Genomic DNA, 18,521 nt, shown 5'->3' with positions numbered 1-18,521 from the left:
AGAGACTCAAGGTCTCGACCACTTTGTTCTTAGGCTGTCTCTGAGGCTCTCTCACAGTTCAGAGCTCTGTGTCCTATTTCTAACCCCAGATGTAAAACAGATGGGAAATGGATCTTGCGCTTTACTCTTAGAAGATTGTCCCTGCACCCCCACATTCTCCTGGTGGTTCTCTGAAGGCTGCCTTCTTTTCTAGAAGAAGGTGCTCGGGGACTCAGGGGGCCCCGCTGCAGAGCTCCCACCTCCACTGTCACTTAAAAGCCCATCTCCTCCACTCTGAGTAGGAGTGGTGTGTGACTATTTTAAGAAAATTCTTTAAGGGCTTCAAAGAGTAATAGGATCATTTTCTGGGATGCTTGTTAAAATTCTTGAATATGTTTAAGGGATTTACATTTTCAAAGAGAGAATGTTTTCTTTGATGTTGAAACGAGATGATCTTTTTTTCCTTCCTGTGAATTTAAATAATTTGCTTGACTTTCTAGTGGAAAGATCACAGTGTTGTTCTATCTGTATGTGGCATTCGTTAGACGCCTCCATGATTGACTGCAGGGAGCATGTGTGTGTAAATGGTTTTGAAATATGTTTTCAAACCAACAGCCATCTGTAAGTTGTCAGCTTAAAAAAAAATAGCATCTTCCTTGCAGAAGGAAATTTTATTTCTTCGAAGGAAATAGTCACACACACACACACACACACACACAAAGAAATACCAGTTTTAAATGATCTTTAATGATGACCCAATGGGTACCTTCCAGAACAAATGGAATCAGTCCTCCCCCTTGTGGATAACTAGGAAAGCACCTATTTCTTCACTAAGTTACATGGAACCATAGGGTAGATGAGTTTTTCCTTCTCTTTTAAAATTAATAATAAATACAGTTTATGTAAAATCTGTGTTAAAGTAACACAATATCTCTGAAATAGCTGATTGGCTTTATGACTGGTATTTTAAAATAAAACACAGAAAAAATAAGTACAAGGGGTAATGTGAGATATATACATTTGTATATACAGTAAAATGCTTTTAGATATGTATTTTATATATAAATAAAAATAAAATTTTAGGATTTCCTGTCCCACTTCCCCAGAGCAATGGCAGCCTTGTGGGATAAGTCTATCTTCATGTCCCCGTCTACATCTGATAAACTGAGAGGTTCGGGGTACACAAGGAGGTTGTGGGCAGGGAGCTTGGGGACTCGTGGAGAGGTAACAATAATGATCGCTGTCATTTGGGGGAAGGTTGCTATATTCCAGGCACTATTCTTACCCCCTTTATGCCTGTTCTCTAAATTAATCCTCATAACAAGCATATGCTGTTATTATCCTCATTTTATACCAGAGAATTTGAGATTCAGAGAGCCTGAGTATCTTCCTTAAAGTCACACAGCTGGTAAGTGGCAGAGCTGGGCTATGAAAGCCCTGTGCCTCGATGCTCCCAGAGGGCTAGAAGCACACGCCCTGCAGGAGGTCAGGGAAAGCCCAGTGCTGGGCGCCCGGGGAAGCAGGAGACCTTGTTCCTGCCCCCAGGAGATCTCGGCCATTCTCTCCAGAACACAGTCTGAGGAAGGGAGCAGAAGAGGTCTGAGCACCTGTTATGAGCTGGACTGTGTTCCCCCAAATTCAGAGGTTGGAGCCCTAATCCCTGTGTCTCAGAATGGGAGTCTATTTGGAGACAGGGTCTTTAAAGTGGTAACTAACGTAAAATGAGGTCATTCGGACAGGCCCTCATCTGACTGTTTTCCTTATAACAAGAGATGAGGACACAGACACACACAGAGGGAAGGCTATGTGAGGACATAGGGAGAAGACAGCTATCTGCACGCCAAGGGGAGAGGCCTCAAAGAAACCAGCCCTGCTAACACCTTGATCTCAGACTTTCAGCCTCCAGGACTGTAAGAAAAGAAAGGTAAATGTTTAAGCCACCCAGCCTGTGGCATTGTATGGTGGCAGCCTGGCAGACTAACGCGCACCTATGGCTACCTGGGAGTCTTCCTGGAGGAAGCCTGCTGACTTGCTTGGGTGGGAGTCGGGCTGCCATACGAGAGAAGACATGGAGCGGGAATGTGCTGGGTCTGTTAGGGGCATGGCAAGTCCAGGGTGCCTGAGGGGGCACTTGCTTTCCATAGTAGAGAGGCAGCTAGATTGTGAATGGCCTGGAATGCCACACCAAAGAGTTTGGATTTGGTTTCCTAAGCAAGAGGGAGCCACCAAAGGTTTTTGAGCAAGGAAGTGACAGGATAAGATCAGAATGTTAGAAAGAGAGGTCTTGCAGCAGGTCAAGTTGGCAGCAGAGTGTCTGAAGGTCAGGACCAGCTGAAAAAGGCTACAGTTGTCCAGGATCAGAGTTTTAAGGGTCTGAATGAGCATGGGTACAGGACAGGGTCAGAAGTGGATCCCCGAGAAGGAATAGCAAACAGGTGGCATCGAGGCCCTGCACAGGGATCCAGATGACACCATCTGATAGGCAAGAGACTTCCGGACCGGGGTGGGGGCTGAGGGTTGGGGGGAGGACTTGGGTAGGAGCTGTAAAACCCTCAAGTGGCATCCGTCCGTTACCATGACTGGAATCGGTAAAACCACATCTTTGATTTGCCAGTGCTGAAAAGCAGTCAGTCCTTTTAAATGAAAAAGTGTCCTTCTGACACTGCAAACTTCCTATGTGAATTGGCAGGGGCGTGGGGGAGCAGCTCACCTGGGGCTCTTACAGAAAGGGAAAATGAAACACATCATCAGTCCTTTCAGGAAGAAGGAAAAGGCACAAAAGGCACTGCGTGATTTTTACATCCTTAAGAAGCTGCAGGAACCTTGGCGAGCTCCAGCTCCTAGAAGGTTTAGAATGGGAGCCTTAGTGGAGCAGGGTGGACCCTGAGTGAGCGACTTGTGACCAAAGGCATCCATTTCTCCTGAGAGCACCTGCTGCAAACCTTGCGAGCAGCTTCATTCCAGGTGGTAAATGTGTCTTTGCTCCTGGCAGAAAGAGGAAACACGAAGGGCCACCTTCCCCACCAGAAGCACAAATGCAGTGGAATGTTTTTTTCCGACAGAGAAAACCAAGTTGGCAGTTCAAAGGGCACCTGCACTGTTAGTTGAGCTCCAGGCTTTAGTCCAACTTCTCACTGAGCGTGGGTTCCCACGTAGGCCTCTGCGCTCGGGGCCCTGTCCGTGCTCTGTCTCCTCGGCTGCCATTGTGAGGGCATTTGTCCGACGGATACATTCCCTGGGGGTACAGAGTCCACTTGGCTGCGGGCTGGGCCCTTGCCTCCTGCAGACAGCCCTCCGTGACCACTCCAGCCTTCACGGGTCTCTGCTTTCTCCAGACTCCAAATGTCCTAACAGTGCAGGGACCATGTGTCCCTGGAAGTCTGGGACAGCGTGAATTTCAAACATCCTGCCCACACTGTCCTCACCTGCTCCTGCCAGGACAGACAGGTGGTCCCTGTTAGGCAGATAAGATGTGAGGCATAGGAAGGGCTGGTGTCCTTCCCCACCTAGACTATGGTCTGTCTGGGCAGAAAGCATGGTCCTCCAGCAGAGCAGAGCTAAGAGCACAGGCTCAACGGTGGGAGGGACCTGGGACAAGACACTAGCCACACTGACCTCGAAGCGTCTCATCCCCAGAACGGCAATCTGAATCCTTGTCCCTGGGATTGTGAGGGTTACAGGTGAGGAAACATTAGAAGTGCTTCCTTGGCATGGTGCCTGGTGCCAAGGCCTGGCTCCACATTCTATGACCCTGGATAAGTCAGTCCCCATCTCTTGGCCCAATCAGACCTGGCTGGTCCATGAGTTTGAGGATCTAATAAGGATTCAGCGAGGCCATGGAAAGTCAACGCCTCAGGAACTGGCCCCCAGCGTAGGGGTTCTCCTAGACCAGACACTCGAGCTACAGTTTGAGTGAACTCCAGCTTACACAGTGAATTCGGTGCATTTTCTCAAGGGCTCTGTGCTGGCTGGGATCGCTCAAGGCTTGCTATGGAAACCCCAGAACCCTGGACTTGCACAGCAGCCATGAGGAGGTGGCTTTCTAAAAGTGACCTGAAACTTCTCGCAGGTAGAGAAGAGCATCAACCCCACAAAAAGGCCTGAGGGGCTGGCACATGTCGTGGAAGGAAGAGAGCAAGTTGTGACGCATGATTCCTTTTACCTAAAACTAGTTATCATCATCCGCATCTACGGATGCACATGGACACGGGGGCCAGCCTGGACCACACTCACCAACCAGAAGGGAGCAGGTTCAGGGCATGCGTCCCGGAGGGCAGGTGCTCTCATCACCTGCATGTCCCGCCATATCTGATTACAGCTTGTGATCCATGTTCAAATAGACTCATCTTTTTATTGAAAAAAAAAAATCTACTTTACTCTTGTCCCAAGCAAAATTGTCTGTAAAATCATGGCTTTGACGTAATAATTGTATTTTTTCTAATATACATTAGATTAAATATATTTGCAGATTAAATATATTTGCTGTTAAAAGAAAAAATGTTCACTTGTATTTCACCTAAGATCATTTTTCAATGACAAAGTGATTCAGTACTTCAGCTTCAGGGTCTAACTGCCTACATTTGAATTCCAGCTCCGCCATTTAGTAGGGCCATTTATTACTCAATAAATTCTTATCCTCTTTAAACCTCGTTTCCTTCTCTTTGTGGTACCCAGGGATGATAATGGTACCTCTCCAATGGGATCATTAAGAGGAAATAAATAATCAATGAAAAGTGATAAGCATGGTTCCTGGCATAGAGTAACCACTCAGATAAATGTGACTATTAAAAATTGGTTACTTCTGCTTCTGGTCATGTTGAAGTAACTGGGACTAGATTTGCCTTCCCACTGTGAACAACTAGAAAACTGGATAAAATTGGAAACTACTATTTTGAGACAATGGAAAACAGAAAATGCAGGACAATGATGCAGGAGTAAAAGGGAACAAATGAGGTGAGCCCTACAATCACCGTGCTTTGGGCCTGAAGACACTTTTTAGAATGCAGCTGGGTGGGGACACCTGTGCAGACATCTGTGTTCAAGGAGGACGAGGGAACTAGAACTTGCAAGTGATTCCATTATGTGATTTTTTTGGAAAGGCAAAAATCACAGGGACAGAAAACAGATCAGTGGTTAAATGAGGGTGATGAGGGTTTTCTACCCAGGGGCACAGTGAGTGGTGTCCTGGAGGCAGCTTGCACCCACTCACAGGAGCCCAATCTGCACATCTCTTCTCAGCTCCACGTTGGCCATGCTGTTAGCAGCTGGAAATTGGCCAGGGCGGGAGTATTTACACCAGGGAAATTGGCAAACACTACAATCGAGGCTTAGTTGTGTTTGTTTTTAAGAGCTGGCTTATGGCACACCACTGGGCAAAAGGGAAGTTTTTGGGATAATTGAACTATTCTATATCTTGATTAAGGTGGTGGTTACATGATGGTATGCAATTATCAAAATTCATAGATCTGTACTCCAAAGTGTGAATTTTACCAGCTAAAAAAGAGAGCTGTATAAAAAGCTTGAAATATTTAGAGATAAACTTATATGAAAATGCAAAGCATCTAGGATGTATTTTATATTTTTGTTTTAAAAATGTAAAAGTATATTTTTAAAAAGAACAAAATTGGTAGACTAGCCCAGCTTATTTCAAAGCATACAGTAAATTTACAGCAATGGTTCTCAACTGAAGACAATTTCTTTTCCCCAGGGGACATTTGGCAATGTCTGGAGACACTTTTCGTTGTCGCAAGTGGCGGGGAAGGGGTGCTACTGGCATCTAGTGGGTAGAGGCCAGGGATGCTGTTAAATATCCTACAAGGCACAGGACAGCCTCCCACAACAAAAAATTATCTGGCTCAAGATGTCAATAGTACCAAGACTGAGAAACTCTGATGACAAGAATCAAGGAGTGTGGTATAGATCAATGGAACACAACAGAGAGTCCAGGTTGTATGGACCACACATATATGATTGATCTTTGAAAAAGATGCTAAGTTATTTCAATGGGGGAAAGGAAAGCCTTTTCAACCAATGGTGTCAGCACAGTGGATATCCAAATGGAAAAATAAATCTTGATCCCCACCTCAAATCATATCAATTAACTCAAAAGAATCCTAAACTTAAATATAAAAGCTAAAGCTATAGAACTTCTGGAAGAAATCTTCACAATCTTGGAATAGGCAAAGATTTCTTAGAAAGGATACCAAAAGCACAAATGAAAAAAATTAATTGGATTTCATCCAAATTAAAAACTTCTGTTCCCTAGAAAGACATGGTTAAGAAAATGAAAAGGCAGGGCACAGCTTGGTAGAAAATATTTACAATACAGATTTCTGACAAAAGGATTTCTGTCCAGCATACATAAAAGCTCTTACAACACAACAATAGGAAGACAAACAACCCTACAGAAAATATTTAAAAAGGAGGTTCCAGTGCCAGCATGAGGGCGTCAGCTCACTACAGCCCATTCCTGCCACTGATTATCACTAAAAACTCACTGAACAAAATACAAACACCAACTGCCAGAGAACTCTAAAAAGTAAGCAAAACAGATTGTGGAGGAAACAAGTGGACATGTGATCTATGTAGGGGCTAGCTTTCCCAAGTATTCGCTCTGTCTCTCTCTCTCTAGCTCATGGCTTTACCCAGAAGGCAGTCTCCCCTTGCACAGGAGTGAGGCAGCAGTGGCAGAAGGAGGACCCTGGGAGGACAGAGAGTGTGGGGCAAATCCAGGAGGAGAGAGAGCCAGAAAAGCGGTTCCCTAAATTCTTTGAATCAGTGCAGACAAGCCTCAGCCTCACCCCTGAGCTATGCAGGAGAGGGTCAGATTCACACCCGCATAGAGGAGCTTTAAGAACCAGAAATTTCAACCATGTGCACACATCTTTTTTTTTTTTTTTTAGGAGTTGTATGGTTTTAGGAACACATCTTTTTACCCTAATCGCTAAATAATGCATGCTCAGGACAGACCCAACCCAATACAGCAAAGCCTTGGAGAACTGGACTTAGATTTGAACCACTGTGTTCAGAAAGTAAGACAGAACTTACAGCTTGAACCTAACTGAGTGGATTGCCTGCTAAAACAAAAACAGCTTTCTCCAGAGGATCATATACAGGACCCAAATCTACACAACATAACATTCACAACATCCGGGCCAATTCAAAATTACCGGACACATGAAGAACCACAAAAATGTTGACAGTTCTCAAGGGAAAAGACAGTAGATGCCAACCCCAAGGTGACCCGTGTGTTGGGATTATCAAAGACTTCAAAGAAGCTATTATAACGAGGCTGCATCAGGTCAAGAAAAACACATTTGGAATGAATAAAAGGATAGAAGTTCTCAGCAGAGAAATAGAAATATAAAAAAGAACCAGATGGAAATGTTAGGACTGAAAAATACAAAGTCTGAAATTTAAAAATTCACTGGATGATTTCAATAGCAGATTGGTGCTGATGAGAGGGAAAAAAAACCCTGTAAACTTGAAGATAGATCAATAGAAATTATACGACCTGAAAAACAGAGAGAAAAGAGAATTAGAAAAAAAGGAGCAGAGCCCCAAGGACCTGTGGGAAAATACATTTTTAAAAAGTTAACATGTGTATCATTGAAGTCTCAGAAGGAGAGGAGAAATAAACCAGGAAAAAATATTTGAAGAAGTAAAGGCCTTAAGCTTCCCAAATTTGGTGAAAGACATAAATTGACATATTCAAGAGGCTCTACCAACCCCCAAAAGGATATGGTCAATGAGAACCATGGCTAGACACATCACAAATGGCTGAAAACCAAAGATAAAGGAAAAGAGCTTCAAAACAGCTAGAGAAAGATGGTACACTACCTATGGCGGAATAATGATGCTGGTACGTTCATACAATGGAACACTACTCAGCAATAAAAGGAATGAACCATTGACATATAACATCATGGAGGAATCTCAAAGGCATTATGCTGCATATGAGAAGCCACATAAAAGTATATACTGTATGATTCCATTTATATAAACTTCTAGAAAATGTAAAATCTGTAGTGACAGAGAGCTGATCAGTGGTTACCTGTGTATAGGACTGGAGGGATGGACAGATTACAAAATTTATGAGGAAATTTTGGGAGTTGATAGAAATATTTGTTATCCTGATTATGGTGATGGTTTGTCAGATGTGGACGTATGTAAAAACTTACCAAATTGTACACATTAAATATATGCGGTTTATTGTACTTTAATTATAACAATAAAGTTGTTAAAATTGGCAAAAGATCTGGACACTTAACAAATGAAGGTATATAAATTGACAATATGCACATGAAAAGATGTTCAACATTGTTAGTCGTTAATGCAAAGTGAAACCATAATGATATACTGCTACATAGCCACCAGAAGAGCAAAAATTAAAGAGTGATGGCAAGAATGCGGAGTAACTAGAACTTCGTACACTGCTGTTTGGAAGGTAAAAATAGTACAACCACGTTGGAAACAGTTTGGCAGTTTCTTATTTAGTGAAACATACACTCAACATATGATCAAGCTATTCAAATCCTAGGTATTTACCTAAGAGAAATGAAAACGATGTCTTCGCCAAGTCTTGAACATAACTGTTCATAGCAGCTTTGTTTATAAGGAAAACAACTAAAATGTCTAATCACAGATGACTGGATAAACACATTCTGTTATACCACACAATGGTGTACTGCTCATCAATAAAAAGGAGCAAACCATGTGCCACAACAAGGATGAATCTGAAAATGTAATGCTGAAGAAAAGAAACTACACACAAAAGAATATGTATTGTCTGGTTCCATTTATTCTAGAACAAGCAAAACGAATTTTTAGTGTCAAAAAGTAAATCAGTGGTTTCTTGGGGTTGGGAAGCAGGGGAAGGGAGACTCCTGAAGCGAGGGATTTCTGTATATTAATTTTGGGACTGTCACATGGCCGTACACATTGGTGAATGGTACACTTGGTGGTGTACGTAAATTAGACCTCAGTAAAGTTGATTTTTAAAAAAATGACTATATAACATGAATTAAAACGATGATAAAACTAAAGAGATCCAAACAATATGGTATTGGCACTAAGAGAGACACAGGGAAGGACAGAAGAATAAACAATTTTGAGAAACTGACAAGTTTGAAACAGTCAAGAACTTAGAATGTGGTTATTTTGGTATTTGGTATTTCAAATCAGATTGGGAAAGAAATAAATTTTTCTAAAAAAGATGTTGAGTTGGGGCCTGCCCAGAGGCATGGTGGTTAAGTTCGCGTACTCACTTCCGGGGCGGGGGTTCCCAGGTTTGGATCCCGGGTGCAGACCAGCCGTGGCTCATCAAGCCATGATGTGGCAGCCTCCCACATAAAATAGAGGAAGATTGGCACAAATGGTAGCTCAGAGCCAATCTTCCTCACACACTCAAACACACACACACACACAAAATGTTGAGTCAATTGACTAACCATTCAAAATATAAAATACAATTAGAGACTTACCTATCACTACTTACAAAAAATAAAATCCACATTGATTAGAGTATAAAAAGGAAAAGCAAGCTGAAATGGCCCAGCAGTAGATGGGCTCCAGGGTGGAGAGATGGGGGAAGGCCTGCCTGGGCCCTGGGACCCCAACTGGGTCATGTTTTGCTTAGAATCCTGCAAACTGGGGCCGCCTGAGCTCGTGTATATGCCCAGGCCTCATGGCCCTGGGCCCGGTGTGCCGGGCATCTCGGTCTCGAGCCCTAAGTCTGAAGACTAACTGAAGGCCTCTCCTCCAGGCTGTCCTCAAGTGGAGGCTCCACTCTCCTCCTGTACAATGGCCTAATGGTGCTAACACCTCCTGCCTTGCTTGAGAGTCTGTCGTGAGGACTGCATGGGATACCACATGGGATTTGCCCAGTGCAGGAGTTGACACTTGGGAGGTGACAACTGCCCTCTTCCCTCTGAGCAGGAGCGTCATACCTGGGAGGGCAGCTGGGGCTGGTGGCTCTGCAGGAGAAAGCAGGCATTCGGCATAGCCAGTCCTTCCACGGCTAGTTCACTTCGTGCCCATGAGTGATGGTAAGAACCACGGAGGAGAGGCGGCTGAAACTGAGTGGCCAGAGCAGAGACCCAGAGCATCCCCAGGGGACTGAGGCACCCAGGTGAGAAGCAGCCCTGGGCAGCAGAGTGGATCCTCGGGAACCCTCTTCACCATCCACGGGAGGCACTGGGGCACTCTGAGAGTGTCTGGGCGGAAGTCCCCCGGGGATGTCACTGGCCCTGTCGTGGAGAACTGATCTAATTCCAGAAGACATCTGCCTTCCCTTTGTTTCCCCCAAAACTTTTGGGAGATGTGGAGTAAGCTGAATTAAGAGGCAGGTGATGATCACAGGTATTGGGCCCTTGGGCAGGAGTCTCCATGGAAACGGAGCCATCTGGCTTTCTTGCCTGGCACCAGGTCTTATGACTTCATGATGGAATCTTCTCTGACAGGCAGAAGGGGATTTGCCAGAGGAGGAGGAGGAGGCCAGGAGAAAGCTTTGTCTTCAGCCAGAGCTTGAAGATGAGGCTTAATCATCTCACGACTTGGGGCTCCTGCTGACTCCAGTGTGGATGCTGGAGTAGCGTTCGCGGGACAGCGTGAGCGGCGTTGTGCATGTGCCACTTGGCCGAGCCCCTCTTGGGAGTGGGTGGAGGCACACCCAGCCTCCTTCAGTCCGGGACTCCTTGGTGAAGTGGAGCCAAGGCCCCCTGGCTGGGAAGACTGCGGTGTGGGAGAGCCCTGGCCCACCACAGGGAGGTCTGCCCTGGGCCAGCGCCAGGGGATGGCAGGAAGGGTAAGGCCTAGGTGAGCCCAGCTGTGGAGGGGCACTGCGGCCGTGGCGATGGACCGCTCCCCACGAGCTGCTCCCCGGGGCACGCTGGAGAGCCCTACAAGCCTTGTGCCAAGTCCCTTCGTCCACTCAACCAGCCATCCAACCAGCCGTGTAAGTTAGCGTCCTATGGCTGCCGTAACAAATCTCGCAAAACGGGAGGCTTAACACAACACAAATGTATTCTCTCGCGGTTCTGGAGGCCAGAAGTCCCAAATCAGGGTGTGGGCAGGGTTCCTTCCTGGGGGCTCAGAGGGAGAAGCTGTTTCTTTCTCTCTCCTAGCTTCTGGCCGTTGCCGACAATCCTTGGCGTTCCTTGGCTCGTGGCTGCATCCCTCCCATCTCTGCCTCCATTGCCACGTGACGTTCTCACTGCATCTGTGTCCCGTTTCCTTGGTCTTAGGACACCAGTCATTGGATTTAGGGCCCATCCTAATCCAGTACGGCCCCATCTTAACTTGGTGACATCTACAAAGACCCTATTTCCACATACGGTCACACTCACAGATGGCAGGGGTCAGGACCTCAACACATCTTATGGAGGATGCAAGTCAATCTACCATTCCATACAAGTCACAGTGACAGAGCACAGACTTTGGAGCCGGGCAGACTTTGGCTCAAAGCCTGGCAGAGCCACTGGCCTGTTCTATTTCTTCAGCACAGCCAAGTGGGAAAAGAAGCCTGTCCTCAGGGCCTCCTAAGGGTCACCTGAGGGAGAAAAAGCACCGATGGAGGATCTGGGGAGTGGCAGAAACTCAGCCAAGATGGCCCCCAGCTGGACACGGGACTCAGAGGAGGGACCCAGGGTCCTGTTCTCCAGGATCTCGTGGTCTGTGGGACAACAGGCACCCACTGAGGGTTAGGACTTACGACGGGGACGGCAGTAGTCAAGCTGCACATGAGGAGTTAGGACAAGCAAGGACCATGTGGCCTGTGGTGGGGGAGGGGGACTCAAGGCCCAGAGGCCCCAGCAAGGATCAAGAAGGCCAGGGGTCAGACCACAATAGGTCCTTCCCGTGGAACCCAGAGTCCACAGTGTACCCCATGTGCCCCACCATGACCCATGGGCTCTGGGTCGGGCCCTGACAGGCAAAGGTGGAGAATGGCTGGCTTTCCACTAGCAGGTGCTCTGGGGCTCACTGTCCCCTCTGGGCCTGGGAAGTGATTGCTCATTCCCCTCCCCCTCCCTTCCCCCAAGACATGGCTTCTCCTCTTATTGACGTTGGGTCTGGTAAGGACTTTGTTCTTGGCCAAACCCACTTTGATATTCTCTATCTTCCTCCTTTCTCACCTTCCACCTTCCTTTCATTTCTTCCAATATTTGGTATCTACCATATGCCATGAACATATACCATATGTTCTAGGCCCTGAAGATATACAGAAGAGAGTTGGGTCTTGCCCTGGTGGAATTTATAACCAGTGGGAAGAGAGACATTAATGAAGTAACCCTGCAGACGAATGTTTCACAGCAGAGGAATGAGTGCTCTGCATGAGAGGTAGCAAGGTGTTGGGAATCAGTAATAGAGGGATGCAACTAAATCAGGGAAGGGAGGCAAGTGACCTTGAGCCAAGAGCTGAAGAAGTTGTGACTAGGAAAAAGGAGGGGGAAGAGATTCCATGCAGGAGCATTAGCATGTGCAAAGGTCCAGTAGCAGGAGGATGCTTGCTGAGTGAGAAGGACTGAGAGAAGGTCTGTATGGCCAGCGAAGGGAATGTGAGATGGGCTGAAAGTCAGTAGATTAGACTGATCATTTGTTGAAAAAGTATCAGTTGAGTGCCTCTACAATGAGCCAGGAGCACCAGACAGACAAGACCACCGCCCACACAGAGCAGGCAGACCACAGACCAAGGAGAACCGTTCAGTGAGGGAGAAATGAAGGGAGAAGTGATCCGGAGTCACCTTGGGGAGAGGCAGGGGCTGGGAAGGCTCCTCTGAGCTGAGAGTGGAAGAGCAGATCTGGCCACAGGCTTTAGAGCAGGACCAGCTTGGCGTGACTGAGGAATGGCACGAAGGCCCGTGTGTACGGAGTGGAGCGAGCCGGGGGAGAAGAATGCAAGCTGAGGGTGCAGGTGCTGGCAGGGCAGGTCTTCGAGGCTTGCGGGTAACCTACCATGATTGGGAGCCACTGCTGGTTTTTATCAGAGGAGAGCCACACTCAGGTTTGTGCTTTGGAAAGACCCCCCTGCCCTCCAATGTCAGCAGGCACTGGGGAGGGGGCTGGAGGGGCCGGGGAGGTTGGGGTGCATTAACCAATGGCACACCCTTCTCTTCCAGACTCCCCAGAAGAGCTGTGAGGCTGAACTCAGAGTCTCGTCCTCTCAGAGCCTCCTGGAGGAGGAGGACCCAGCGCCCCTATCCCAGCAGCTACAGGCCACCTGTGCAAGCGGCAGGGAGCCCCTCCACCACCTCGACCTCCCCCCTGCATCGCTGGTGGCTGTGGAGTACCTGCCTTTCTACCGCACCCATGGGCAGCTCCTGGCAGAGGATGAGTCAGCCCTGCAGCCCAGGGTGTGCAGGCCCCAAGCAGCAGACCCGAGCATCGGAGAGGTGCCGCTCCCAGAGGACTCGGAGCCGAATGGAGGGTTCTTTCCTCACTACCGCTCCAAGGAGGAGCATTTTCCCAGCCTGGCCCTTCCTGGCAGGTCATGTGGGGGCTCCCAAGACCCACCCACCAGGAGCGAGGCACAGGCTGGATGCTTCTGCAGGACGACAGTCAGCTGCGGGTGCTCTGTGAGTGGAGGAGGCCACGGAGGGGTGTAGGGAGCAGCACTGGGCCCCTGGCACCCTGTAGCCCTCTGTCCCAGGGCCCCAGACCCCAGCAGGCCTGGCCAGTGCCCCCCGAGGCCCACTGGGTCTCCTGGAGCCTTGTGTTGTTGTGAGGCCAACTGCCTTAGTCCAAGCTCGGACACTTGCTGGGAGAGTGGCCTGGGGACGGTTAAGCCTCTGTGAGCCTCATTTCCTTATAAATAGAGATGACAAGAGTAGCTACTCTTAGAGCTGCTGTGAGAATTACATACAATAATGCGATTATTATACCAGGCTTAGCCGAGCTCTACAGAAATGTTTGCTTGTCCTGACTGGCTGAGCACCGGGACGAATGCTGCACGTGCATCTGTCATTTGTCCTAATAATGGTCCTGTGATATGGGTCTGATGATTATTCCTATTTTATGGATTAATCAAAATGAGTCTCAGAGAAGTTAAGTGACTTGGCCAAGGACACTTGGCTAGCAAGAGCAAACCTGGGGTTTGACCCAAAGCCCCGTGCCCTGTAAAGTTAGTAAGAGCCCCCTCTAGGGCCACGAAGCTGGACACCGTGCCTGGTGACTGCAGAGATGGAGGCGGCAGGGTGAGTAGGTCCTAATCCCAGACACGCCCCTCCCCCAGCCGGGTGCCCTGGCGGGATGTGGTTTTGAGGCACAGCCCAGTCCTGGGTGTCTGGGCACAATCTGGGGGCCTGCCTGACCCTCCTGTCTCCTCTGACCCAGGTTGCCCTGGCAGGCCCGGACCTTGCCTCTGGGTCCTCTCACTGTCCTGTCCACTGCCCACTCCTGCTGGTCTCGGCAGGATGCTCCAGTGATGGCGGCCTGGACGCCCCCCTCTCCAGTGACACTGCCTTCGGGGGCTGCGCCCTTTGTGCCCCAGGCTTCGTGCCGTACTACAGAAGCCCCGAGGAGGGGCTTCACACCAGCCCTGGGCCTCCCACCTCTCCGTCGGGGGGCCAGGAGCCACCCAGGCCCCGTGCAGCTACACTGTGAGGGAGCAGGAGCTGGCGGCGCGGGAGCCACTGGAGAACGGGCCAGCACCGGCGGATCAGCCAAGGGGCAAGGCGGCTGGGGGCAAGGTTCCCAGGGCTCAGTCTGCCCCGGCCGCAGCCCTCATGCCTTTATTCCCCCTGCCACAGTGCCCATGACCACTGCTGAAGGCGAGCCCACCTCCCTGCCCAGCAGGCTCTCCTGTCACTCCACTGAGCTGGGCAGGCGAGAAGACCCTGCGCCTGCGAGCGGGTGGCTCCACCCCGGTGTCCAGCTCAGCAGGCCTGGGTTGGCCTCTCTCCTGGAAGAACACAGGGGAGCAGCTCAGCCTGTGCCCTATGTTCAGCCATCCCCCGGCCAAGAAGGGACCCTGCTGCCCGGGGCTGCTCCCTTTTACCTCTCCCAGCTGCAAAACCCGCCCAATGAGACGTGGAGGGCAGCAGCCCTAAAAGAGGCTCCAGCAAGGGGATGTCTGCCTTGTCCAGCCCTCAGACCTTCCCACCCGCCCTGCTGTAGCCTGTCCCAAGCTCAGAGGGAGGGAGTAGGGTCCGCTAACAACTGAGGGATGCAGAGACCAGAGACTGGTTGTGTAAATAAATCACTTCACTACAATTGTTGGCATTGGTGCACGAATATGATGCTTGGAGTAATACTTACAGCTTCCATTTACTGAGCACTTACTATGCACTAGGCACCTTACAGAGACCATCTCCATAATCCTCAGGGGTAGACACTGGTGTCATCTCCATTCTACAGGAGAAGAAACAGGCTCAGAGAGGTTAAGTAGCATGCCCAAGCTCACACAGCTCACAAACAGTGGAGCCGGTATTCACACCCAGGTCTGTCTGACCGCAGGGCCTCAGCACACTTCCCCATACACCCCTCCTCAGTGAGTCTTCACACAGCAAGGAAAGAGCCAGCCGCGGCCCGCCAGCCTCCCCTGGACCCCCTCACCTCTCTTTTTCCTCAGTGCCCCTCCCCCTTTCCTTCCCTGGCTCCCTGCCCTTGGAGCAGCAGGCTGGGGACACAGGGCACATCTGCAAGGCCCTGCCTTCTTGCACTCTGTGGACATGTTTTCTGGGGCCCGAGCATGACCCCAACTCCAGGCTCACCCCACACCATGCAGACGGCCCGGAGGCTGCAGCACGTGGGATGACGACAGCGCGTGCTCAGCCCCCTGACTCCTGGGACGGAGCACGTGAATGCGGGCTCTTGTTTGAAACAGTCCTTTGATGCCTAGTCACACACATGTGTCCCACAGTCACAGCCACTCTGTCCTGTGTTGCTGGTTCCACGTCTCCCCACTTCCTCTGACCCGCATGCTCCTGTCCTCCACCCAGGGCAACACCCCCCACCCCGGCTCCCCACCGTTCCTGAGGATGAAGAAGTTGAGGAGGAGGGGAGAGAGATCAGCTGGCCACACTCCAGTTACACTGAAGAGTTTCTTTTGAAAAATTCCACTTTTTAATATTTCTGAGGCACTCCTACAACTCCCCTTTGGCCCAGGGGACTTGGGGTTGGGAGTGTGATGGAAGAAATAGAGGCGTCTTTGCTGGAAGACTCCTTGGCTTTGTTCTCGGAGTCGGGGGTTTGGCCTGGTCCCTCTTCTGTTCCGCAGGCCCGGGTCGGGGCTGGTAGGGAGCCGGCATCCTTGGGCTCTCTCTGCCCTCAACAAAGCAGACTATGGTGGGGGGTGTCCGGGTGCGTTAGATGCTGGAACCGCTCTCTCCTTGTGCAGTCCAAGCTGGGTCCAAGGTACGGCTCCCCCTTCCCGCATGTGTGGCTTCCAGAGCTGCGTGGGGCTGGGAGCCCTGCAGCCACCTGCCCGCGGTGCCTGAGGGAGCTGGAGGAACCTCGCTTGCTCGTGGGGCTGAAGAGATCCTTGAGTTTTTCAAGACTGAGAGCTGTCTTGTGGGAGCAGTTCGCAGGAAGGATCTGGAGCAGGAGGGATGCTGGGTGAAGGACTGGGCTGGTCTGGAAGAGCAGTTTGCGGCCCATCCATCCAGCCGGCACTGGCCGGGGGCTGCTCTGTGCTGACACAGACGCGAGCGCAGGTCTGGATGCAGAGGCCGTGGCAATGGTGAGAGGTAAGGTTTGTTGAGCGTTTACTGCTTGCCAACCATGGTGCCGAGCACCTTACATGCACTGACACACTGATATTAAGTATGACTTCAGTTAGGTACCGTTAGCACCCCACTTTACAGATGAGGCTGTCCAGGCACAGGTGGGTTAAGTGGCCAAATCAAGGATACAGAGCTGGAAGGCAGTAGAGACGGGATTTGAACACTACCTAGCTCTAGAGTCCATGCTCTTAATATTATGCTTATCTCAGGTGGGGGCTCTGGCTCAGGGTCTCTCACGAAGTTGTGGTCAAGGTGTTGGCCAGAGCTGCCGTCATCTGAAGGCTTGCCTGGGGCTGGAGGGTCTGCTCCTCATGCACACGGCTGCAAACTGGTGCCCGTTGTCGATAAAGAGCCTCAGTTGCTCACCTGTGGCTTCTCCACGAGCCTGTTGGAGTGGCCTCACAACATGGTGACTGGCTTCCCCCAGAGCAAGTGATCCCAGAGACCAAGACAGAAGCTGTGATGCCTATTACAACTGAGCCTCAGAAGTCACATATTGCTACTTCTGCCATACTCTGTTGGTCACAAAGATTAGCTCCAACTCAATGTGGAAAGAGACCTCACAGGGCATGAACGGTGAGAGATACTGGGGGTCATCTTGGAGACTGGCGACCACATTCTCTAATATAAGATATAATGCCAAATTCTGGTGATTCACAGGGAGAGGGAGCCCTGGAGTTGGCGTGGGGAGTCTCAGGGAGCATTATTAACACTATAGTAGGGAAGGATGCACTAAGAGGACAGGGCTGTGTGCCCAGCACCTAGCACTGTGTCCTCAAGCATTAATTTGTCAGATAAATGGCTGAGGCACCAATAAAGGCAGAGAAGGGGCACATTCTGGTTCTATGGAGACTGAAGTCAGGGGAGGAGCGGAGGAAGGGGGATGGAAGGACAGCGAGGCCGCCTTGGTCCCTGTGAGGAGCCTGAATGGAAGGGGCAAGGCTGGCAGGCAGGAGGGAGAAGGTGGGGCTGCCCCAGGCAGCAGCCCTGTGGTGGAGATGTGGCTGGATCGAAGTGACAGGCAGGAGCAGAGCGAAGCCCGGCTGCTTTGCCGGGAGGCCTGGCTGCAGCGGAACTGTGCAAGGCGTGGGGCAGCGGCGACTTCCCTTCTGCCTGCCGCCCCGGATAGACTCGTACCTCATTTAAGGCTGGTTCTCTTGAGCCTTCTCCCCAAGCACAGCTTTTGTCATTTAGGAAACTTCTGTCTATTTTGGAGAAAATCTAATCCATGTGGTTTGGGGATTTTGTTCTTTTAAACTCTTTCCTTTGTACTTGCATCAAAAATGAGATGACTTTGGAGTCCTTGAACATCTCCCCTCTCTTAAAAACAGGAAGTGTGCTGTTTGCCACATTCACACTGACCCTGGAGCAGAGAGCAGTGGGAGTTGGGTGGGTTCAGAGCTGAGGGTTTTGTCGCACCCTGTCTCTTTCCCCAAGGCGTGGGGTCTTTAGTCTGGCCTTTCCTTTAATAGACAGAGAAGCTGGGGCCCTGAAGGAAAGAACAGTTTATCCAAAGACTCTCAGCAGATGGGAAGACCTGGGCTTTCCCCTGGAGCAGAACATACTGACAGTTCTAGTTCCCAACCCCCACCCCCCGGTCCCGGTCCCACATCCTCACCCAGAGGGCATGGGAGACCGCTGAGTGTGCATGTGCTGGAGTGAGGGTGGACTGCCCATTCTGGCCGAGCTTGGGCAAGTGGAACTCCTCCGGCTCCCTGGCTTTCTTGGCCCAGTGCTGCTCAGGCTGTTCCCTCTCCCATCAGGCCCTTCTCCCCTGCCTCCGCAGGTCACAATCCCACTCGTCTTTTCAGGACCGGCTCAAAT

General features: G+C 50.0%; 1 protein-coding gene across 3 annotated transcripts; it reads left to right on the top strand.

The window, feature by feature from the left end:
• Positions 1-10,438: 10,438 nt before the first annotated feature.
• Positions 10,439-15,195, top strand: LOC103543458 (uncharacterized). 3 transcript variants are annotated; one of them, XM_070569334.1, is made up of 5 exons: positions 10,439-10,933; positions 13,095-13,367; positions 13,463-13,550; positions 14,117-14,168; positions 14,308-15,186. In XM_070569334.1, exons 1-5 carry the CDS (start codon positions 10,832-10,834, stop codon positions 15,134-15,136), a joined length of 1,344 nt encoding a protein of 447 aa, XP_070425435.1. In that variant the 5' UTR covers positions 10,439-10,831; the 3' UTR covers positions 15,137-15,186. The 3 variants fall into 3 exon arrangements, with proteins under 3 accessions (XP_070425435.1, XP_008508564.2, XP_070425436.1); XM_008510342.2 differs by lacking the exon at positions 14,117-14,168 and having other exon boundaries at positions 10,442-10,933; positions 13,095-13,550; positions 14,308-15,195; XM_070569335.1 differs by lacking the exons at positions 10,439-10,933; positions 14,117-14,168 and having other exon boundaries at positions 13,147-13,550; positions 14,308-15,184.
• The last annotated feature ends 3,326 nt before the right edge of the window (positions 15,196-18,521 follow it).

This window comes from Equus przewalskii, chromosome 13 (genome assembly GCF_037783145.1).
Source record: "Equus przewalskii isolate Varuska chromosome 13, EquPr2, whole genome shotgun sequence".
Taxonomy (NCBI): Eukaryota; Metazoa; Chordata; class Mammalia; order Perissodactyla; family Equidae; genus Equus; species Equus przewalskii.
Note: the sequence above shows the minus strand (reverse complement) of the source record. Positions and strands in the feature narration are given on the sequence as shown.

Coding starts and splice junctions, on each gene's coding strand:
- LOC103543458 (XM_070569334.1), top strand. CDS start 10,832: ATGGACCGCTCCCCACGAGCTGCTCCCCGGGGCACGCTGGAGAGCCCT. Junction 10,934..13,094: donor CCAGCCATCCAACCAGCCGT/GTAAGTTAGCGT, acceptor CTTCTCTTCCAG/ACTCCCCAGAAGAGCTGTGA. Junction 14,169..14,307: donor GCAGAGATGGAGGCGGCAGG/GTGAGTAGGTCC, acceptor CCTCTGACCCAG/GTTGCCCTGGCAGGCCCGGA.